The following is a 24,405-nucleotide window of genomic DNA, read 5'->3' on the forward strand; positions in this document are numbered from 1 at the left end:
ACATGCTGGGCAGGGCTCCATTGAGCTACATCCCCACCCCAAATACTTTTCTAAAAATCAAGCTATTTACTCTCCAAGTATTTGTTCGGTCCCTTGTTCTTCTACTCACTATACATCTCCTTAAGCCTGTGCTTTGTTGGACAATGGACAGAGGCCACAGCTGGCCTCTGGGGTGGCCTGTCTTTCCCGGAAGGGCAGCCTGGTGGCCATGTGTTCATCCATGTAGCCATGGCTGATAGCTCCTGGTAGGTATGGATTCAGGGTACAGAGAACTGTTTTGCACCCTGGGCACCAAGGACTGGGCTGGGTCAACTGCATTTATTCTTTCTGAGATTTTAGCTTGGAGGGAAGGAGCCAACTGAGAATCCAAAGGGTCCGTACCAAGTCTCTACTACTTGGCCCTTTAAGAAAAAGTCGCTGACCCCTGGTGTGCACCAAGGCCAGAAGGTTCAAAATGGAGTATGTTGAAGCCAGAGGAAATGAAATGCTGAAATCTTCAGGAGGAATGCACTCAGGACAATCTCTGGGAGCCTCAGCTCTCCAGGGGTGAAGAGTCCCAATTCTCACTCAGGCCTACTTGTACACTGAGCCCTAGGAGAGATCCTCACAGGTGCAGTACTGAATTGGAGACTGTGCTGAACAGAAGGCTGGAGAGCGCCAGGCAGAGGTTAGCAGAGGGAGAAGTGACAGGTCCGAGTGAGGGGTACAGGGCTGTTTGCCCTTTGATCATGGATGTGAGCAAACACATGAAAGAGGTTTCCTGATGCCACCTGCAATCTGGTGAGGGAGGGGCGTCACTGACAACTGTGTGAGCAATACCGTGGACCCTTCGCTGCAGCACTAGCATGGGTGAGTTCACACATCCACCCAGTCACCCAGTCAAAGATGGCTGATGAAGTATCCATGAGTGGAATGGCCTGATTCTTACATTTCTCTTAAGAGTACTTCAGACAGAAGGAAAATAAAGGTAGATAATTTAGTTGCTGTGGCTCTTGCAGTAGACTGCTAGGGGAATCTTTCTGGAATAAGCACCCCGACACCAGTGAGATGGAAGAGCGGAGAGGCCACCAATGGACTGCAGCCAGGGACCTCTCCTGAAAGGCTTGGATGATGGGTCTACTGTATTCTCATTTTATACTCTAAAACCACAAGGTGGAGTGGGCAAGCAAGCAGCATTTTACAGAAGTGTGTGTGGCAGTCAGCAGGCCATTAAGGGCAGAGGCCCATTGTCTCAGCTGTCCCTCCAGGTCATTCTGTTCCAGGTAGCAAGTGAGGTCGTGCTTAGCAAACAGGCAGTACAAGTAGTGCTTCAAGTAAATCACTAAATAAATGAATAAATCACTATCTAATACTTAGGCTTTTCTACTTGATTCTACTTCAGGAGGATGGTATTATTCAAGGCCAATCTGGTTAATTTAGTGGGACCCTGTGTCCAAATAAAAAGTGGAAAGAAAAAAAAAAAGAGGGTTAGTGATACAGCTCAGGGGTAGGGCAACTGCCTGGCTGGCATGCACGAGCCCTTGGTTTAATCCCCAGAACAGAACAGAAGAATTAGTATGATTTTGATTGAGTTTATATACTATAATTTCAGATCAAATTGGGAAGGGCTTACGGCAGAGACCCTAATTAGAAGCTAATTAGATAGATTTCTTGATCTTGGGGCTCAGGAGGATTTATTATCTTTGTGAAATCCCAGTGAATATACTGCCTGCATGGAAAGCAGGAAATCATGTTGTACTTCTGACCTCAAATCAAGAACTTTGAAAAGTGTGACTGCACGTTTGTGCCAAGCTGATAGCTGTTTCTGAGAGTCTCTCTTATTCTATTTGAGTTCCTTCTCTGCCCTCTGACACGGGAGCTGATAGATACACTCTCCGTAAACCTTCATATCCTCTCACATATGCAAGGGCCTCTTCTGAGGGCTCTGCCATCATCTAGAAGATCTGCCGTGTATGGTTCAAATTTCTCCACAGTCTGTCATTTCAAAATGCACACTGTTTTAACTCAATGCTTGTTTAGAATGTTTGAGATTTTCCAGTGGCGAGCTGGCTCAGCAGTTAAGAGTGTACTCTTGCAGAGGACCCAAGTTTGGTTCCTAGCACCAAGTTGGTGGCCCACAACCGCTTGTAACTTCATCTCTAGAGGATCTGATGCCCTTGTCTTAAAAAACTAAACTGATTGTCTGGTGGTGGTGGTGCATTTTTTAATCCCAGCTCTTGAGAAGCAAAGGCAGATGGATCTCTATGAGTTCAGGGCCACCCTGGCCTACAGATAGAGTTCTAGGACAGCCAAAACTACACAAATGTAGCTTTGGCTGATATTCAAACATGGTGGTACATGTCTTTAATTCCAGCACTCAGGAGGCAGAGGCAGGCACATTTCTGAGTTCAAGGCCAGTCTGATCTGTTTCAAGTTTCAGGGAAGCCAAAGCTATACAGTGAGACCTTGCCTCAAAAAAAAAAAAAAAAAAAAAAAAAAAAAAGCTGAATTGTAAGTATGAATGCATTGGTGTTTGTCTATCCTTTGATAATAAAAATTTTAAAACAAATATATTTATTGTGTTTTTGTGTGTGAGGAGTTGACTCTCTCCCTCTACCATGTGGGTTCCAAAGACTGTACTTAGGTTGTCAGTCTTGGTGACAAGGACAAGCTTCATTGGTCCCTAAAACAGCTAAAAAGTTTTTCAAATTGTAATTGCACTGGGGACAGGTTTACAGTTTCTATAACTTCTACTCTGGAAAATAATTGCAATTTTCTTTTGCTTTATTTATCATGTATATTCTCATAGTGTCCAACAGGAACTCATTCCTTATTTGTTCAGTGTAGTGCTCTATACTTTTGATTGTTTTGATAGAGGGTATAGTTCCAGTTGGTCTGCAACTTGCTATGTAGATCAGACTGGCCCCAAATTCACAGAAATCCTAGCGCCTCTGCCTCCCAAGTGCTGCAATTAAAGGCATGCCCATGCCAGAGGTTCCACACTTCTATGAACTAAACTTATTCTCCTTGTCTTTGTTGAAGTGCTCCATAAGGGGCTTTCTGTACTGAGGGGCTGAGGGGTGCACTCTTACCTGTGCTGGCCAACACAGCCAGGCACGTGAGATGCTGAGCACTTTGGGCTGTTGCTAGTGAAACTGAAGAACTGACTTTAATTTTAATTGTTATTAGCATACATTAAAATTAAAAGTCACATGTGGTTATTGACGGTCCTATTGGACAACTCACATCTAAACCTTTTGCTCTAGTTTCTAGCAACCTGATCTCTGGGTTTCTGAGAAAGGCATCTTCAAGCCCATCCATTTGTATCCTTCAGCTTCCAGTAGTTTCTGCTTTCCATATTTCAAAGCTGTGTTAAGTGCAAAAGGGTTATGCTTGTTCATCAGGGTTCGGGTGGTGACGGGAATGGTCTGGCAGCCTGTGGCACCGTTGGGGTCTGTTGGGAGTGCAGCAACCCACAGACTGGGGGACTGGGAACAGAATGCCAACACTGCCCCTTGTTGTCACTGCAGTGTCCCCTTCTTAGTGGCAGAAAGGGGAGGATGCTTGACCCAACCCTGGGGCTGCAGGACATGGGTTCAGGAAGAGGAAGCATTGCACCACCTCCGCAAGAATAGGAGAGAGCCAACACAACATAGCACAGCCGTGTCAGCCTATTCCTCCTCTAAGCTGGAGTGACTGCTCATCTCATGGTGACTGTCTTGGGATGTGATTTTTAGCACTGACGCACTTAATTGCTGGTTTTCTTTTGTTTTACTTCAAATGAGCACAGGCAGACCTCTTAAAATTGCAGTCAGTTGTCTTTCTGGACTCATTTTCCCAGTGATTTTTTTTTCCTGGAAGTCTGTTATTTAATTGACACAGAATAAAAAAAAAACAGTATTAATCATAAAAGAGAGATGATACCCAGACAGGCTTCTCCTCAGAAAGAGGGTGGGTGCACATCTTTGTGACTCCAGAGTGTTACCGTTTCCACCAGGCTGGCTTGGCAGCTCAGTTTGTCCTCTCGGTGTCACTCTTGGTACTTCTGAGCTCAGGGCTCAGAGAACAAGGAAAAAGGGCTGGGATTTGAGTTGACCTACTTAGGGTGAAATAGCACCACACTAACGAGGAAAAGGAACAGGAGGCTAAACCCCATGTCAGCTCTTTTCAATCCAGCTAGTCCCCAAAAATAGATGCACCACATACAGCAGCATCATATTCCCTAAAGGAGCCAGCAAACCCGTGGCCACACCTCCAGCAGCCCGTGGTTCAAGAACACTGTCTCAGGAAAATGGGTTCAGCTGTACCAGGGGGTAAATAAATTAATGAAAGTCCATGTATATGGCAGACTGCTCTGGGATGTACCCCATGATGTTTTTTAGGGTGTGCTCTGTGCTCTGGGAGGTATTTCAGTGGAAACATCAGGGACCATTTTCATCTACAGTTACTTTTTAATGCAATCAGAAAACTGGAAACAGTGTTTGGGGGACCATACACTGTTTTCCACTGATTTGCCCATCAGTGAAATGCTAACTGGCTGCTTTGCTGTTATAGGAATAGTGTTATTATTTAAAACATTTTAGATTTTTTAAAATTATGTGCATGTGTATCTGTCTCTGTGTGGGCATGAATAGTGCCCACGGTGACCAGAAGAGGATGTGGAGTCCCCTGGAGTTTTAAGTCATTACAAGCTGCCTGACTTGGGTCCTGGGAACTGAACTCAAGTCCTCTGCAAGAGCAGTGCACACTATTAACCTCTGAGCTGTCCCAGCCCAATAGGAATGTTATTGGGGACACGCCTCACCTCTCCCTTTATTCTTATGCTTATGCTCCCTTTCTTCAGTTTCTGTTCTCTGACAAGAGCATCCTAAGGAAAAAGGATTTTTTTTTTCTTTGAGCTCATGGTTGGAGGGAACACAGTCCATCATGGTGGTGAAGGTATGATGGTGCGATGAGCACTGGCTTGCTCTGCTACATCACTTGTAGGCATACCAGAAAACAGGCTGAAGGCAGGCCTGCTCCTCAGAGGCCTTCTTCCTGTTTAGACCCTCCTTCCTAAAAGTTGCATAGCCTCCCAAAAACAGCCCCAGCAGCCAGGGACCAAGTCTTTACATATATGAGCCTGGGAGGAGCAGTTCACACCGAAACCATGATATAGGCTTATTTCAATGTCCATCTTACTGTGTACGTGCTCTATAGTCTGTCCTGCATATGAATGACTCTGAAGAGGGGAAGGAACCATCTCACTGCCCACACTGCTCTGACCTACTGGGTGTGTGGGTAAATAATGAAGGGTCCAGGCTACTTTGGCTTCTTCCCAGTTAGGATTTAACCTGCTCTTCTGGTGATAAGGAAGCTGCCTGTCGATGAAAGCAACAAATTAACTAACCTTGGCTCAGGAAAAAAGGAGGGAGTAGAGGAGCATCAGGACAGGCAGGCGACAGCCTATCCATACAGAAGGTCTTTGTGATCTCATAGTGCACACAAGATAGGGATCATAAGGATAGGGATGTGTGTTAGCATACATGCTTGGGCCATGCATTTAGTTGAAAGAATATACCCTAAAGTTACTTTTGATCAAGGGACAACTGACATTTCATTAATAGACTGGAAACACATTCCTAGCTTTCCTACATTTATTTGTAGAAGTATTGAATATGGTAAGATCTTGTTTTTATTTTTTGAGACAGGGTTTCTCTGTGTAGTCCTAGCTGGCCTGGAACTTACTCTGTAGACCAGGCTGGCCTTAAATTCACAGTGATTCACTTTCCTCTACCTTCCAAGTGCTGTGACAAAAGGTATGTACTACAAAAGCTTGGGATGTTTTTATTAAGTCACATAGAAGCATTAAAAATGCAAAATGGGCTGGAGGGATGGCTCAGCAGTTACTTTTCCAGAAGACCTTAGTTCAGTTCCTAGCGCTCACAACTGTCTGCAGTATTCAGTTGGTGGGCTCTTTGCATTGCTGAGTGCTAGTCCCCTGTATAGTTTACCACACTTTGCTTCTTTGTTCATCTCGTTAAGGACCTGTAAGTTGCTCAGTTTTCGAAATTAAAACTTGAAAGATATTCATGTACCAGGTTAAAGGGTAAGTGTATTTTAGTTTTGTTGTTTTCCAGAGTGGCTATTTAGTTTATATTCTCACCAGGAATGAAAGAGAGTCTGTTTTGCTTAACATTCTCATTAGGTCAAGACCTAATTGTCAAATAATGTCTTAAAATATTTACCTTTTCAAATATTCAAATAGTTTGTAGTACCTTTTTTTAAAAGACTCTCTTTATTGAGGGCAGGGCAGCAGGATGCAAACAATATAAAAACCCAAAGCTTCTTTGTCACTGAATTAACTTTTCTTTCTCTGCTTGTTGAATTGGGGTTGGATGTTATTTGCACATTTCCTGAGGGTCCTGATCTGCTCCTCAGGAGCAGTGAGGCAGGTTCCTCAAGGGACCCTGTGGGAAGGAGGACCAGGGCTCCGTGTGGCTTACTTCTTCTTCCCCTTCTGCTTTATGTGTACTACAAAATAGTCATTGTATGCAATGATGAGCCCTGTAACCAGCGACAAAAAGCTCTGGAAGCCCACTTTGCCATCTCTACACTGGTCCAGGTCCTCCATTATTTTGTCCACAGCCAGGGGGTCCTTTTGATTTTCCAAAAGCCCAGGGAACTCCCTTTCCATGAGCACTCTGAGGTCCTCCTTTGTTAAGTAGTCTTTGTCCCCCGCAAATCTGTGAAATGTAAGCATCATGGTTTCCATGGCATGCTCCATCTGAGACGGCATCTTGAAGAAGTCTGTTGAAACCTGGGCCCCGAGGCACAGCAATCGTTTGGGAGAGCCAGACACACAGCCAGTTTGTAGTATCTTATGGCAACTTTAATTCACATTTTCCTAAGGAAATGGTGTTGAACATCTTATTTCAGATTTGTTGGTCTACTTTGGTGACGAGTTTGTGCAAATCTTATACCCATTGACTTATTTCAGTGTTTTGTTTCCTTATTTGTTGGGTGGGAGTTGGCTCTCTCTCACCTATCAAATTCAAGTTGTTAGGCTTGGGGGTAAGTGTCACTGAGCTACCCAATATCAATTCTGACCATTACCCTTACTTCAATCAATTATATACTTGTTAAATATCAAATTTCTGGCCAGGAATTGTGGTGTGTGCCTTTAGTTCCAGAACTTAAATGGCAGAGGCGGGAATTCAAGGCTATCTTGGTCTACATACTTAGGCTAGTCTAGCCAGGGCTACATGATGAGATTGTATATCAAAACAAAACAAAGGAAAGGAAAACAAAACAATCTGTCACATTTATTTGGGTCTATTTATGGATGTTTGATTTTTAAAAAACTCATTTTTGTGTGTGTGTCCTTCCTTTCCTGGCTAGTTTTATGTTCACTTGACAAACTGGAGTCATCTGAAAAGAGGGGACCTCACCTGAGAAATGTCTCCATAAGATCCTTCTGTGAGGCATTTTCTTAGTGAGTGATGGGTAGGACCCAGACCATTGTGGATGGTGCCACTCCTGGGCTGCTGGTCCTGGCTTCTTTAAGAAATCAGATTGAGCAAGCCAGAGGAAGCAAGCCAGTAAGTAGCATCCTCCATGGCCTCTGCATCAGCTCCTGCCTCCAGGATCCTGCCCTGCTTGAGTTCCTGTCCTGACTTCCTCTAGTGATGGACAAGTGTAAGCCAAATAAATAAACCCATTCCTCCTCAACTTGCTTTTTGGTAACAGTGTTTCATTGCAACATTAGACACCCTGACTAAGACACTTCCTGTCACCAGTCTCACCCTGTGTTAAAGACTGGCTTTACACTCTCACTTTATACTCTCACTTTATTCTTCTGGTTTGAAAATCATTTTGGTTCTTCTAGTTCATTTGTCTAGCCTTTCCAAACACAGATCCTCAATATATGTTGTTAGATTTATACCCTCAGAGCCATCTCTTCAGCATACCTCCCTCTTGCATGTTTGAGGCAGGGTCCTCCTGCCGGCATCTCCCAAGTGTGGGGTAGAGGTGTGCCACTGCTACCAGTTTCAGCCTTTGGCTTTTGTTTTGTTGGTTTGAGACAGGGTTTCTCTGTGTAGCCCTGGCTGATAGGAGATGTCATTCTGTAAATATGTTTCCTGTATTGGTTAATGAATAAAACACTGTTGGCCAATAGGAAAACAAGATAGGTGGGATTAGGAGAGAAGGAAGATTCTGGGAGAGGTAGGAGGAGATTCAACATGTAGGACTTGAGAGAACACAGGTCCAGATCCTCTCTCCAGTAGGATAGACCACATGGAAACACTTAGATTAATAGAAATGGGTTAATATTTAAGACAGAGCTAGCCAATAAGAAATGTTAATAACAGGTTAACAGCTTTATATCTAATACAGCGTCTCTGTGTGTTATTTGGGGCTGGCGCGGCTGTGGGACCAGGCTGGTAGGAAAACATGCTCGTAACACCTGGCTGTCCTGGAACTCGATCTGTAGACCAGGCTGGCCTTGATCTCAGAGATTCACTTGCCTTTGACTCCGAGTGCTGGGACTAAAGGCGTGCACCACCACATCCAGCACATCTTTTGATTTTGACCACCCATGCAGTTATGTTTATATTTGATTTCTTTTTTTCTTTTTCCTTCTTTTTTCTTTTTCTTTTTTCTTTCTTTTCTTTTCTTTTTTGAAGTAAGGTCTCATCACCATGTAGCACAGGCTAGCTTCAAACTCACAATCCTCTGACTCAACCTTGGGTACTGAGAGGTTATAGGGGTGCACCACCACACCAAGCATCAATCTGACTTTTGCAGACAGTCTATATAGTTGGGTGCAGTTTATTTAGTCTTAATAGTCTTTATCTTTTAGTTAATTTAATTAGACCACAGACAAGAGAATGGCCAGAAACAATAAGTAAGTAAATAGACTCAGTTTCTAGTGAAATTTTATTTATAAAACACAGTGAACTGTATCTACCAGGGGTGGGCTACAGTTTCCAAATCCCTAGTTTTGGCTATTATATTTGATATTAATGTTCTTAAACTTGGGTCTAATTAATTAGGAAATCATTTTTCTCATCCCTATCTTTGTTTTTAAACTGTGTGAACATTTCCAATTTCCATTTTTAAGTTATCTTGAGGTTTAAAAATCCCACATCTCCATGTAGTTTTCTGGTTATATTTTAGTAGTTTCTGTAAGGCTCATTATACACTTTACAAACAGCTGTATACACAGTTGGCCATTCTGAATTAACACATTGTTACTTTAAGTAGAGTATAGGAATATTCCTACTATACAAGTCCCTTCCCTTACCACAGAGAGGTAGATGGCCCTTCTGTGGATTAGAAATGCACACTGAGAGTACTATCAGGGAATGCTATAATTTCACTCTAAACAGTCACACATTTTTAAATTTATGCTACATGTACCCAGATATTTACTGTTTGTGTGTCTCTTCATTGACTCCTGAGGTTCTGGGTTTCTGAGCCACTGTCCCCTATAATTCTGGAGCTGGGATCAAGACCACACACATACTGGGCAACTGCTACTACTGAACCAATGTCTTGCTCTCCAGGTTTCTCTGTGGTATCATTTGTTTTTCATTTTTAGGAACTTTCTTTTCAAGAACAGGTCTGCTACAAGTTTTTTTCCCTCGTGTAGGGAGTGTCTTGGCTTGGCTTTGCTCTGGTCCCAAGCATTTTTGCAGGCTACAGGTTTTTAGGTATTTGTTTATCTTTAGTCCTTTAGGAATGGTGTCCCATCCTTGGCTTGAGAAATCTGGACATCTTAGTATCTATTTTCTCACACATTATCTGTTGCTTTTCTCTCACTTCTTTAAAGGTTTTTCGCTGCCATTGGTGTTTAGAAGTGTGGTTATAATGTGTTGGGTGTGGCTCCCTGCCAGTCCTTGAGAGCTCACAGGCTTTGGGAGCAAGCAGTAGGCTCCTGGGTTCACTTTGAAGTTCCTCTGCTCCTCCACTTCTAAGGGGCATGCTCCAGTCTAACTAAGCAGCTCGGTCAGCAACTCATTTATTTTGTCTTTAGTTAAGCCTTTCAGGGTTGCAGCTAATTAAAGCTTATCATGTAATTGCATTCAATAAAAATATGAAATCCAACAGGCATCATCCAGGGTGATAATTCTCAACCTCAAAAGCATATTATAGTAATCTAAACTCCTTGTAGGGGTGCTGAGGTAGCTCAGTAGGTAAATGTCTTGTCATCAAGCCTGATGACCTGAGTTTCATCGCTGGAACCCACATGGTGTGAGGAGAGAACTGACTCACACAAGTTGTCCTCTGACCTCCACATACATCACACACACACACACACACACACACACACACACAGTAAATAAATATAAAAACAATCTTTAAAGATCCTTTAAATAACATCAATGCTCAACCTCCATACCAAATACTATAATTTAATGTGACAGGCCAGCCTACCATTTATGAAGCAAACTTTTGGGGCCAGACTACCTGTATGTGACTCTGAACTCCAAATTCAATATTTACCATCTGTGTGACCTCCTGTGTATCAGTTTCTGCATGTATAAAGGTGATCACCCTTGTAGGCTGTTGTGGGAATAAATGAATGATTTTGTGCACAGTGCTGAAGGCTGCTGTCAGCACTGTCAACACTGTGCTGTATTATGTATTATGCAGCATCTGAGTTGGGTTTGTGCTTGGCAGCCACCATAGTGTCACCACTAAGGCTAGGCTGAACTTCACTGGAGAGGACAGGGATGAAAAGAAAGTTCTGCTTGGCAGATAGGGGAATCAGGAAGCCCTTTCAGTTCCCAGTGAAGGAAGGATGTGGAAGGAATGACTCTGATGTGGAACTGTTGGGTTCCTGGGAAGCTGGTGGAGGCTGAGTTGAGTCCAGGTGCTCTGAAAGCAGAACATCACAGGCTTGGATGTGGATGAAATCTCGGCAGCCAGGGATGGGCTGCAAAGGAGATGCAGCAGATCCTGCTGCTCCCCTGCATGCCTGCAGAGCTTCCTTGCAATCCTGGGGGAAGGAGTAGTTGTAGGTCACACATAAGTGCCTGCCTTGTAGTAGGAATGAGGGGTCCTGCACCAGTAAACTCTGATGAACTGAATCCAATGTCTTCTAAGAGCTCAAGGTTTTCACAAAATGCCCACATTCCAAGCTCATGTGGTCCCTTGAAAAGCAGGATTCATAGGTGCCAAGCATGGACAAAAGAATCACCTGCCTTCCTAGGGCCAAAACTGTCATCTTTTGGGTATTTTTATAGATGGAATGGGTGTCTGCCACTAGGTGTCATCTGCCACCACAGTCTTCATCTCTGGGATGAGTTATTTCTGCCTCTTCCCTTGCAAAGCACGGGGTTTATTTGGGGGTTGATGATGTTCTGAAATTAGATGAGGGGAGTGGTCACACAAACTTTGTGAACATGCTAAAACAAAAACAAAACAAAAAAACCCTACTTTTTTTTCTTTTAGGGAATGAATGTTATATGAATTATATGCACTAATGTTAATTTTAAAGGAAAAAGTAAGAACTACCCTCCTTTCCCTCCTTTCTTTCCTCTAAGGGTCAGCTTTGGGGTCTGGCCCTAAAGGAGAATGGAGATGAAGAACCCATTGGGAGAGAGTGTGATGGTCACTTCCCCTTCTCCCTGCCCCCTGTCCTCCACAAACCCACTTCTGCCCTCCCTGGGCATTTCCTATTAATGGAATAGCAGCAAGTGTATTAATGTCAAGATGATCTATGGAGACCGTCTTCTCCCTTAGAGTAATATTTTCACAATTCCCTTATATTAGAGCACACGTTAGTTCCCTATTTTATTGCTATTCTGCTATATGCTATTCTGCTGTATGAATAAAGAACTTTTTTTGTCTAGCCATTCATGAGTTGTCAAGTACGTGGGTTGTTTCCACCTCTGGGCTGTTACAACACTACAGTGTAGACACTCCCATGTGAGCTTCTGTGTAGCGATGGAGTTGGAGGGGCAGGGTCACACGGGCCCCTGGAGGTTTAACCTATTAAGGAAGTGCTGGCTAAGTTTCACAGCAGTTGCACTTACACCCTCACCAGTGGTGTATGAGGGTTCTCACCTCCCCAGTCCTTGTCAACTACTATCTAGCCTTTTGTGACAGTCACTCTGGTGGGGATGAAGTATGACCTCATTGTAGTTTTGATGATGTCTAGCACTTGGCCACTGGTTTACATTCATTGGAGAAGTGGCTATTCAGGTTCTTTGTCAACTAACAAATTGGTGATTCCCTCCCTACACCAAGAGCTACAGGCAACTGAGGAACATTGGGAGGGGGAGAGACAGTCTTTCCCCAAGAGCACACCAACTGGTTAACTAATGCCAAATGGTCAGCCCTGAAAAACATACATATAAGTAACATTACACAGACTGATCAGGGGGTATTTATGCAGTTAAGAAGGTTATATGGGAGGGTGTGATGAGAAGAAAGGGAAACTTATATGATTATATTGTAGTCTCAAATAATAGGAGAAATATATTTTTTTAAAGTTGGTGATCTGTCTTTTTGTTATTGAGACAAATTTCATTTACTTATTTATTTTTGGTTTTTTGAGACAGGGTTTCTCTGTAGCTTTGGAGCCTGTCCTGGAACTTGTCCTATAGACCAGGCCGGCCTTGAACTCACAGATATCTGTCTGCCTCTGCCTCCTGAGTGCTGGGATTAAAGGTGTGTGCCACCACCATCACCACCCATTGAGTCAGATTTCTTTATGTAGTCTAGATATGACTCTTCTTTGTCAGATATAGTACTTATAATTCTCTGTCAGTTGCATATTTTTTTGTTTTGTTTTTAATGCTTTTAGAACAACTTGCCTATTCATTGTATAATTCAAAGCCCAAAAGATGCCTACATTTCTTCTAAGACTTGGTAGTTTTAGCTATGATAATTACATTTTTTTTTCATCCTTCTTGAGTTCATCTTTGTACATGGTGTGAGGTGGGGTCCAGTTTCACTCTCTTGCATGTGTATATCCAATCATTCCTGTACAATCTGATGGCAAAAGATCCTTTTCCAATTAAATTATCTTTGAAGCTGTGTTGCAAACCAAGTGACTATAACAGAAGGGGTCACTTCTTTTCTGAATGCTCAGGGCTTTCCCACTGAGCCCTTCAGTGTAATTTGCTGGAACCCCACAGTCTGGACTGTCATAGCTTCGAAGTGAGAATTTAGGCTCTTATGTCTCTTGCATTTCTATGTAAGTTTTTTTTCTTAATTTTTTTCATTTAATATTTTTTGGGCATGTTTTTTCCTTTCCCCAACTCATCATCTATCCACCTCCCTACCCACCAAAAAAACTTCCTATTCTCTTTCTCTCTTTCTTTTAAAAACAAACAAACAAACAAAAAACAAAAAACCACAGGGGGAGGAGGGGAACCCAAAAACCAAAGAGTTCTTTTGTCATCTGTTAAGATGATCATCCAACTTTTCTTTTATTCTATTAATAGGTGTGTTATACAGATCAATTTTCAGAAAATTAGCCAGTCTTCAGTGTCTAGGAAAATCCTGCTTGGTCATGATACATAGCTCCTTTTGTATGTTGCTGGATTCAGTTTGCTAGTATTATGTTGAGGAGATTTGCATTTGCAATCTTTGATTTGTTTTTGGTGTCTATACGTGCATATGTGCCATGTATATGGGTCTATGTGCATGTGAGTGCACACATGGAGGCCTGAGTGATATCAAGTCACTTCCTTCATTGGCCCTGAACCTGATTTATTCTTACTTTCTATTTAAAAATGTTTAATTGTGTGGGTGTTTTTCCTACATGGATTTCTGTGCATCACATGTGTGCCTGGTGTCCAAGGAGGCTAGAAAAGGGTGTCAGATCCTCTGGAAGTGGAGTTGCAGGTCTTTATGAGCTGCCATGTGGGTGCTGGGAACCAAACCCTGGTCCTCTGGAGGAGGAGGAACAGCCAGTGCTCTCAGCTGCTAAGCATCTCTCCAGCCCCTGCTCTCTGAACTCACTCATTCGGCTAGTGCTGCAAGGCACAGGGATCTTTCCTAGCTGCGGGATTATAGGAGTATTTCTATCCTCTTATATAAGTACTGAGGGATCAAACTCAGGTCCCCAAGCCTGCATGGCAAGTACTTTACTGACTGAGCCATTTCCCTAGCTTCCAAGCTTTGTTTTTTTCTTCTTTTTTAAAAAAATAGCATAACACTGACTTCACAGAATAATTTGAGAATTGTCCCCTCATTTATGTTTTGTAAGACAGTGTGAGAGACTGGTGTTATAAACTCTGTCCTTGAAACAACACTGGCTTCCTCAGCCCATGCTAGAGGTGGAGAAGAAAGCCTCTGGGGAGAGATTTAGGACTCCATCAAGGACTGTGAGGTTCTGGGTTTTTCTAAGCTAGTTTGCTGCAAGGGTGCCAAAGAAGATGGGGACTCCTGAGCCACACATGAAGGACAGGGCCCTTTTGCTGCTGCTGCATGCCAACATTTTAAATGCCAGCTATCTGAGCTCACAGTCTCACAGAAGTACCTACCTGAAGAGTGCCAGCCAACACTTGTGAGTGCTAGAAAGAAATCACAAGGACCAGTAAGCATGTCTGTCCTTTGTCATGGAGGGAGATGACGTGTCTTCTAAGATCATCTGCTATACAGAAATGCTTAAAAAATAGTTCAGAACTATGGCAGCCCGTGTCTTTGCCTGGAAGACACAGAACCCCACAAGCTCCCAGGGACTGATCTCCAGCAGAGTCCTTGGTGCTCTCCCTGCTATTCCTCTTTATTCACACCTGATTTTCATATTGCAAACTTTGTTCTAGCTTTCCTAGTTCCATAGTGATATGGAGGGTCAGATGACTTCATCCCTGTAATTCCTTGAAGAAGCTTTCCCTACCCACTGCTCCTCTTCCCACTCGGCATCTCCCGGCACTGACTCGAGCCCTATAAATACCATTTCTAACACTTCATTCTTGGTTTCTCAGATGAAGGCGGCTGTGCTTTAAAAACTCTTTGAGTTTGTTCTCTCTCCAGAGATTCATGGGCAGGAAACTTGTCCCCAGAGTGGTGACGCTGGGAGGTGGCAGGGCTTCTAAGAGAGGGCTTTGTAGAAGGTGAGCAGACCCTGGGATTGCTCTCCTAGAAGGGGTTGGTGCAGAACTCACGGGGGCCTCTGACTAATGTCCAGGTTGGTTGAGTACAGCCTAGTAGCTCATGTCCATTACTGTAGCACTCAGGAGGCAGAGGCAGGAGGCTCACTGTAAGTTCAAGGCCAGCCTGGTGCATATAGTGACTTCCTGGCCAATGCAAGCTACATAGTGAGACCTTGTCTCACAAAACAATAATAACGAATATAGCTCCAGAGTTAATCTGGCTTCCTGTTTTGCCACATGACTTCTCCCTTCTGCATGCACTGCCACTATGACACCATCCACCATGCAGTGACCCACCCAAGGAGTTCTGTCTCACTGGACGCCAAACACTTGGGATCACTTCTACTCTCCAAAACAGTGAGCTAAATAAGCTTTTTCTTATAGGCTTGTGATAGACACAGAAACAGATAAAGACAGTGTCACTGAGAACTTTTAGACCTCCCATGTAGGACTTAGCTACATCTCTCAGTCTTAGCCTGCCTACCTACTTTCTACCTTCCCAATTTTATAGGACAACAGAGGCACAATATTGGTTAGCTCAACATTTAGTTCTTATGTCATTATGGCTCAGCCACAGTGGATATTGAAGGAATAAAACATGGTGTTTTCTTTGATGCTGCTTTGCTTTCGTTAGCTTTCACTGCAATGCTCTCAGTATCTAAACGTTAAAAGCACTGTGATTTAGGTGTTGGAGAGATGGCTTAGCAGTTAGGAGTTTGTTGCTCTTGCAGAGGACCAGGGTTCAGTCACACACACTGGATCTGACGCCCTCTTCCCCACAGTGCAGAGACTGCTCGGGTCCGTGCTGCTCCCCAGTCTCTGTGTAGCAGTTGTTTTTCTGGGGTCTCCTCTCATCCTTTCAGGAGTTTCCTCTTTTTCCCCCCACTATGTTTAATACTTTTGTGGGATCTACTCTCTTCTGTTTTACAGTTTTGGTAAAACATCTTGATTTTTACAAAAGGACACAGAGGAGAAGACACTCTGAGAATGCCCTCAACCTTGACCAATAGCGCACCAGTTTCAGACTGTAGGTGGAAAGTAGTTTTTCACAGAGCCCCTGAATGCATTTGCTTCATTTCCTTTTCGCTTCCAACATCACAGTTCAAAAGTCTGATTCTTGGTACTTTGGATAAAACTCTTCCTCTCTTTAGAACATTTTGGCACTAAATGTTTGTCTCTAATGTCGCAGTGCTTTGGTTTGGATTGTTTTTAACCTGCTTCCCAGGGCATTTGGTAGTTTTCTTTAGTCTATTGACTTCAGTTCTGGGATTTTTATTCATCTCCTCTATGGATGACACATTCCTGTCCACTTTTTCTGTTCTATTTGCCAGAGGTTTTGCTTCTCCAAGGCTGGGCCTCCTGGGCTTCCTTTCTCTTCCCCAATTTCATCAACTATCTTTGTTAACATTTCTAGTATAGATTCAATTTCCAGGAAATCTCTTCACTATCCATTCCCTGTTCCTTCAACATAGCATTTACTTCATCTCTCAGGTTGCAGCTTCTCCTGGCACAGTCCCTGATCTTCTGAACTACTCTGTTTTGTACATTTTCCTCAAGTGTCTATGATGTTTAGCTGTTTGCTTTAAACATGACTAGCCAAGTCCCAGCACTTGGAATGCTGATGCAAAAGGACTACAAGTTCAAGGCCAGGGAGGACTACGTAGTGAGACCTGGTCAAAACAAATATATTTATACACAGACACATATATGTGTGTAAATATATGTACACAAACACATGCATGTGGGGGCATGGGATTATCATGGGATGTTTTTCTATGACTCTCATCATAGGTGGACTGACTTGCAATCATGATTTCTGTAGGGTGAAACTGTCAGCATTCTAGATGTCCGGGAAGGAAGATAGCTGGGGATCTCAACTCAGTGTGATCTTTCTCTTAATTCCCATCTTTAGTATGACCTCAGGACCCGTCCTCACCTCTGTCCCTTTTGGGATGAAAGCTCTGTCTCTCTGTGAGATCTGGACAGGTGATTGGGTGGCTTCCTGTCTTTCAGGTCCTGTTCACACTTTGAGTATCACCCTTACTCCTCCACCCAAAGCCACCTGTTGTTGCCAGCTTCTCAGGGTATATGGGACTCTGTGGTACCAACCTGCTCTCCTTTCCTTTCTCCTAGTTTAGGGTTAAACTGTCTCAGGTCTAACTGCCACATGCTCATCTGCTTTCCAGCTTCCAGTGTTCTGTTGCTTTTGTCCTTCTTCTCTTCTTAGACCATATCTACTCTGCTATTATTTTAGGAACTTAGAGGGAAATAAAGGTGTTCAACTTCACCCAAGGACAAATCACTATTCATTGTGTGCTAATGTATCTGTCTTTCAAATCAAATGTTGAAGATCTCAAGAGGGTATTTCAATAAACTTCTACAGAATTGACAATATTAAGAGATCAGGAGTTAGGCCTGGTGGCTCATGCCTGTCATTGTAGCATTTGATAGGCTGAGGCATGAAGGTTGTCTAGCCTGAGGTCTAGCCTGGGTAACAGTGAATTCAGGCCACTGTGGGTCACAGAGTGAGATGTTGTCTATATAGGGGAAGGGGAGGAGGGAATTCCTTGATTTTGATTTCCTAGATAAATAAATGGAAAAGTAAGCCCTATCTGTGTATTGTCACATAAGGAGAAAAAAACACAGTCTCTTTAGGTCTGGTGACAACTCTAGGTGACAAGAGCATGCTGTCATCCAATTACTCTATTTTGCATAAAATCTCAATGACAATTCATTCATTAAAAACGGGCTTTGGGAGCTCATGAGGTCATTCATTTTTTTTCTTTGCAGCTGGAAGCATCATCAGTCTGTTACAGAACCACTGAGAGTCCAGCATGTAGGATGAGTTTATCACCCTTTTGAAAAGCCAGAGGACATCAGGTTCTTAACTCTATACAGGGAAGGTATGACCCAGACATAAGGCAAGGCCATCGACCTTCTAATGCCTTAGATGCTGGTGACCACCCATTCTCAGAGGCCAGCCCTTTTTTTTCTGGTCAAGAGAAAGTCAGCAGTCAGATGACCAACAAAGCTCACAGACCAAACTAGAGGAGAGCCCAGTGTCCAAACCCTCATCAGGCAATCTTTCAAGGCTCCAAACCTCCTCACACAAGCAGGGCTTAGATTTCCTATACTGTCAGTTTTCTTGCTACTGTGAGACATTACAACCTCAAGCAAGGATGATGTTCAAGAAGCAAGAGATACTAACTTTAAAAAACAAAAAACAACAAAAAACCAAAACCAAACCTCTTTGGGTTGGCAAGATAGCAGGTAAAGTCTTTTCCTGCAAAGCCTGACAACCTGAGTTCAATCACCAGGAGCCACATTGACAACCAGCTCCCAAAAGCTGCCCTGGGACCTCACACTCAAGACACTGTATCCACACACACTAAATAAAATGAAATATAACATTTAAAGACCTTTTGGGAAAGTCTCTGAAGTACAAATGGAGAATTAACTAAGACACCTCCTAAGTCCCAAGACAAAAGGTTTTAAGTGTGAAGGTCATGGTTCTTGACCTACAGGGCAGCTCCTGAAACTGAGGCAGATTCTCTGGAAGAATGGACAGTCTTGTATTTGCAATTATTTTCATCACTATCCCATTCTGTATTACCACTGGCATTTGTAATCCATGTTTAAAAGGACTGTAAAGTCTTGTGGGCTTTCCAGCACACAGCAGTGAACTGGTGAAGGCAGCTCAGTCCAGCACACATCACCCAGTTCTAATAATGATCACATTCACCAGTGTTGCAGAATGAATCAGGTCCTCCTACTAAAACAATCTGTGTCAGGGCTGCAGAGATGGCTCAGTGGTTTAGAGCACTTGCTCCTCTTTTAGAGCACCTGAGTCCGGTTCCCTGTATCCAGGTTAGGTGGCTCACAGCTGCCTATAAGTCCAGCTCCCAAGGATCTGACACTTTTCTGGCTTCCAAGGTCACCATGTGGCATACATACACATACTTAAATTAAAAATATTTTTTTAAAAAAATCGCTGTAGTAGAGCAGACTTCAGACAGTGTGCATTATTTTCACTGCAAATACTCAAATATAATCTCTGTTTAGAGTATTATTTTTATTTGGATTTATATAAAATACAATACCATTATTGTCTCTAAAATAACTCATTAATATCATCTAATACAATGGCCTAGTTTTAAATTTTCCACACTATCTGAAAAATACCTTTTTTCAAAAGATTTAAATAAAAAACAAAAATTTACTGCATTTGACTCCTATATCTTCTAAGCATCCCCAGCTTTTTACATGGGTTTTGGAGGACTGGACTCCTCTGGTCCTCGTGCTTTACCAACAGAGCCATCTCTCTAACTACTAAGTCTCTCTCTCTCTTGAATTTTTCTCTGTGTAGCCCTGGCTATCCTGGAATTCACTCTGTACACGAGGCTGGCCTGGAACCCAGAGATCTGCTTACCTCTACTTCCCAAGTATTGAGATTAAAGGTGTGCGCCACCATCTCCCAGCAAGTCTCTTTTAACTCACAATGAAAGCCTCATTCTCTAAGCGAGTTACCTAAAACCATATGCTTATAAAATGAAGGCGAGTCTACTTTAATCTGTCTTCTTTAAGTGCTCCGGGGCATGTGTCTCATGGGTATGTATCGGCTTAACACTTCAGTCAGTCTATTATGAAGGCATTCTGCCTTATTTACTGATGCAGTCAATAAGACTTTAGAGACATTGGCCTCTAGATTTATGCATACTTAAAAGCCTCCCTGCTCCATGCTGCAAAATGCAATGATGGTATTGGATGTGTATGTCCAGTAATAAGTATATATACTAGTCATCATTTTAGAAAAGCATTCAAACAATTTAGTGTAGTTAGTGGTAGTGGGTGGTGTAAGGTTTTTCTGGGTTGGCAGCTAAAAACCTAACACCCAACACTTCTGCTCATTCCTCTGATTCTGTGTCCTTCCTGTGTGGAATCTTTCTTTTAGTCCTTACTACCAGGAATTTGCCTTCCTCTTCTATTTCTCTCCCTTTCATACTCAACCACTATAGGCTGGGTGGCTGTCATGGGCTACATGTATTATAGACTTAAACCCACAGAATTCTCACCATTTCATACAGGTGAAGCCCCAGAGAATCTAGGGAGCTGCTGCAGCCACTGGGCTCTGAAAGCCAGACTCTTGCCAGTGCCTCAGTACTCTGAAAAGCAAGCACTGACCATCAAGTCACGAAATGGAGGTAAAAGTCAATGCCAAGAGGTTCATGCTATATTTATAGGTAGACCAGTACCTGCCCCGTGAAATCCCCCGCAGACATAGAGCTTCCCATCCACGGCACCTGCATTGGTGGAATTGGTTCTTAGTGAGAGGAGGGGATTTGGCATAGGTGGGCCTTCCCGCCAGAAGTCCCCATCAGGGTTGTAGATCTCCACCACATCAAGGCATTTCCGAACTTGTCCCTTGTCTCGGCCCACACAGCCAATTCCACCTAAGAAAATGGAGCACAGAAATAGGGTATTTTGGAGCAGAAGCTTCACAGTAGACATCCTCCCCTCCTAGCCTGATTAACAGCACAGGCTTGTTGGCCTTGACTTTTCTTTGTCACCTATTTCAAAGGTAATTTCTATGTGACAGCAATGTCTTCCATGTGTTTCACAGATGAGTTTAGTATCACTGTAATGTATTATTTCCTGTACTCTTAGAGCCATTCCGAGTAGACCTTGCAATATTGGTTCATGCAATGAGCACTCCCTTTCCAGTAAGAATACTGGTTGAATGACTCAGACACTTGCCTCATTGTGAGCAATGATTTCACAAATGTAGCTATCAAGGACTATCTTTTCCATGCCTCATCACTGCAAACTGGCCTCTTGTCTTCATTTGCTTGGATACTTTTCCACTAAAAATAAGGGTTCTTTGGTAAATTTCAGGTTTGAGGTCAAAGGAAGACCAGAAGAATTGGGAAGTGAAATGGACACCATGGTTTATACAGCAAATGCTCACTAAATGCTCACTGTCAGCAAGATAATGGTAAGTGACAAGGAGTTCAAGACAAGGTTCCCCCTCCCTGGCTCTTTAGAAATTAATGAAGTGAAGGCAGGTCATGGTGGCACATGCTTTTAATTCCAGCACTGGGGAGGAAGATCTTTGTGAATTTGGGGTCAGTGTAGTTGACATACCAAGTTCCAGGCCAGCCAGGGGTACATAGTAAGGCACTGTCTCCAAAAAAACCAAGAAGTTAACAGAGTGAAGGGGCTATACATGTAAACAGATAGAAAGTAAGGCAGGCATCTCAAAGGCTACTTCAGAGGTTCAGGGATGGAAACAGGCAGCAGACATAATATGCACAGATTGGATTTTAAGTCCAATTGTGTAAGATTTTCAAACCCGCTGTGACCAGAAACATCAGTGACTTGTTTTTATTCTCCCCTCCTGTGGTGATCTGAATGAGACAACCCTCAGAGGCTTGAGGTTTTGAATTCTTGGTCTTTGGCTGGTGGTGCTGTTGGGGGAGGTTTAGGAGGTGTGGCCTTGCTGGAGGAAGAATCATTGGGGATGAGGCATGTCACTGGGGGTGGGCTTTGAGAGTTCTCAGCCCTGTGCCATTCCTCAGCTTTGTTCTCAGCTTCCTGTTTGTAGGTCAAGATGTGAGCTCTTAGCTTACTGCTCCAGTCACCATGCCAGCCTGCTATGAAGCTTTCCCTCTGTGGTAATGGACTCTTATCTCTTTGGAATGGTAAACCAAAATAAACCCCTCCTTCTGAGAAGCAACTTGGCCATGGTATTTTAGCCAGCAATGGAGAATTAACTAAGGCACCTCCTAAGTCCCAAGACAAAAGGTTTTAAGTGTGAAGGTCATGGTTCTTGACCTACAGGGCAGCTCCTGAAACTGAGGCAGATTCTCTGGAAGAATGGACAGTCTTGTATTTGCAATTATTTTCATCACTATCCCATTTTGTATTACCACTGACATTTGTAAACCATGTTTAAAAGGACTGTAAAGTGTTGGCCTTGGCTACACCAGCTCTTGGGTAGGATGATTCTGGAAGGGACACTGATATGTGGGGTGATAAGTGCTTGTTGGTGTATACTTTCAATCACAATCTTAAAACTAAGAAATACTTAAGGTCTTTAATGGAGATTCCATGTGCTGAGAAGTTGCTTACATGGTCTCCTCTCTTTACTGATACTTAGACTCTACCCTTTGCTAAATTAGTCAGGCAGCATCTCCATCATCACCTGCTTCTTTGTCTTGTCCTCTGACCCCACCTTCAGCACCTCCTACAGATTCTGACATGTCATATGTCTGGAAAGAATGAATGAATAAGACACATTCCTTCCCTATCTTCTCCTTGCTACTCTTTCCATACTGTATGTCCAGGTCTGGGTACTGTAAACTTACAGAGGGCAAAGGTCACATCCTCATGACTAGGCCTGCCATACAGAATTCAATGAATTCAGGGATGGGAGCTGAGTGATTCTTCATAAATGGGTCTGAAGCCAGGTTTTAAAGGTGATAAAAGATGGGAGGGGTCTCCCTCTCTTTGCTGGATGTTACCTGGTCAGTTTTCTCAGCAGAACTCAGAGAATAAGAATATGAACTCAGGAAGTACTTAACTCTCTTATCTGCCTAGATACATAGTTTAGCCCATTCTGAGCTGCTGTGTTTTAAAGGGGGGGGTGTATGGGGGAGAAGACACATTGGCCTTAGCACAGCTAGCTCTGTGTTGGTGGGCAGGCTCACTTTCAGTGTGGCATTGTGGTAGCAGGACACTCCTTAGCGGTAGGAAAGATGGAACTTTCTATTACTGGACAAGAAGTCATGCAGAAGATTTATCTGTGACAGGAGAAATACTTTGGCGTTGGCAAAACTTGTGTTGCAATGTTAGGCCAGTAAGAGAAGCAAGCGGTCTAGACAGAAGCCACCAGGAGTTGGGCTGTGGCACCAAGAGCACCAGCATCCTGATTCTAATTGCACAGAAAGGTCCCTTAGAGAAGTTGCCCTGATGTGACACAGGCAGTATCATTCTTGACTGAGCTAATGAGAGTGCTTGTCACCTTTGCTCTGTTACCAAGTGCATTCAGAACTAACCTTGTGAAATGTGCCCATCCTCTTTGGTGAACAGACAGTTCACTTGCTCTGCCCCACCCCTGGGTGCCCCCCCACCATGGTGACCCCCACCTCAGATGACCCCAGCTACACCCTGTTTCTGTCCTGGCTGTGAAGCCTGGACTCACTCTGTGTCACTGAGTGTAATTTCACCTCAAGCATACTCTATCAGCAGCAGACTTAATGAGCTTAGACTGAAGGTGAATCTTGATTAGATAAATAATCAAATAAAGGCCTGCTCTTTATTAATAAGTCAGCACCGACTCTACAAGCACAGCCTTTTTGATGAGGAAGCCTAGGGTGTGATCTGCAGCTGCAGAATGTCAGTAAGTCAGCTCCATGATTTTAATCTACGTGCTGCCAGAAGTTCCGAGCATGATGTTCCCTCACTCAAAACTGAGCAAGTGAACAGAAATTACCTTCATAGATCATGCCCAAATGCATCCCACATGCAAAATATATACCTAGATTATTCGGGTGTGGGAGGGGAGAAAATTACAACTTGCCATTCTTTCTTCATTTTATTCCTACAAAGATAAAGATTCCCTCTTCTGATGTTGTGCTATGATGAGTTCTTTCATTTCTGGGGGTGTGTGGGAGTCAGCTTGTCCTCCCACAGAGAGCCTGGCAGACAGCTGGCTGAAGGCACAGGGACTTGCCATCCAGTTGCCCATGAATGCACTCCATACCTTTCCCCTACAGTGCAGCCTCAAGTGGCAAGCCCAGCCTACCCTGGGCTCAATCCAAAGCTGGAGAGGAATTTCACTAACATTTATGACAAACTCCCAAAGTTGCTTGTACTGCTAAACCAGGCTTGGGGGTGGGACAGCTACATGCCATGGTGAAAGCATGCAGTTCTTTAGAAACAGATCCTGGTTCACATTCTTTTTTGTTTGTTTGATTTTCGAGACACTGTTTCTCTGTGTAGCTTTGGAGCCTGTCCTGGAACTAGCTCTTGTAGACCAGGCTGGTCTTGAACTCAGAGAGATCCACCTGCCTCTGCCTTCTAAATGCTGGGATTAAAGGTGTGCACCACTACCAGCCAGCTCTGGTTCACATTCTTGTGTCACTACTTGATAGCCAAATGCAGTTGATTGTTTTAATTCTTCTAAGCCTCAATCACTCAAATGTGGCAAGGATCAAACTGCTTAGAAAATAACCAAGAAAGCGAGAAAGCAAGGAGGAGCACTCATGGGTATCACAAGGGCATTTTTTGTATTACATAGTTCCTATTGGGTACTGCATCTAAGCAACATGTG

General features: G+C 43.4%; 2 protein-coding genes across 2 annotated transcripts in view; one reads left to right on the forward strand and one right to left on the reverse strand.

The window, feature by feature from the left end:
* The window catches only part of Mgll (monoglyceride lipase), an 883,522-nt gene that overhangs the window by 626,007 nt on the left and 233,110 nt on the right, over window positions 1-24,405 (forward strand). The gene's annotated exons all lie outside the window — the stretch shown is intronic.
* Kbtbd12 (kelch repeat and BTB domain containing 12) overlaps window positions 1-24,405 on the reverse strand; it is a 67,260-nt gene that overhangs the window by 2,567 nt on the left and 40,288 nt on the right. The window contains exon 4 of the mRNA XM_051203387.1: window positions 20,327-20,524. Within this exon, the coding sequence (XP_051059344.1) occupies window positions 20,327-20,524 (198 nt within the window). The remainder of the gene's footprint in view (window positions 1-20,326; window positions 20,525-24,405) is intronic.

The sequence above is a fragment of the Phodopus roborovskii genome, unplaced genomic scaffold (assembly GCF_943737965.1).
Source record: "Phodopus roborovskii unplaced genomic scaffold, PHOROB, whole genome shotgun sequence".
Lineage (NCBI taxonomy): Eukaryota > Metazoa > Chordata > Mammalia > Rodentia > Cricetidae > Phodopus > Phodopus roborovskii.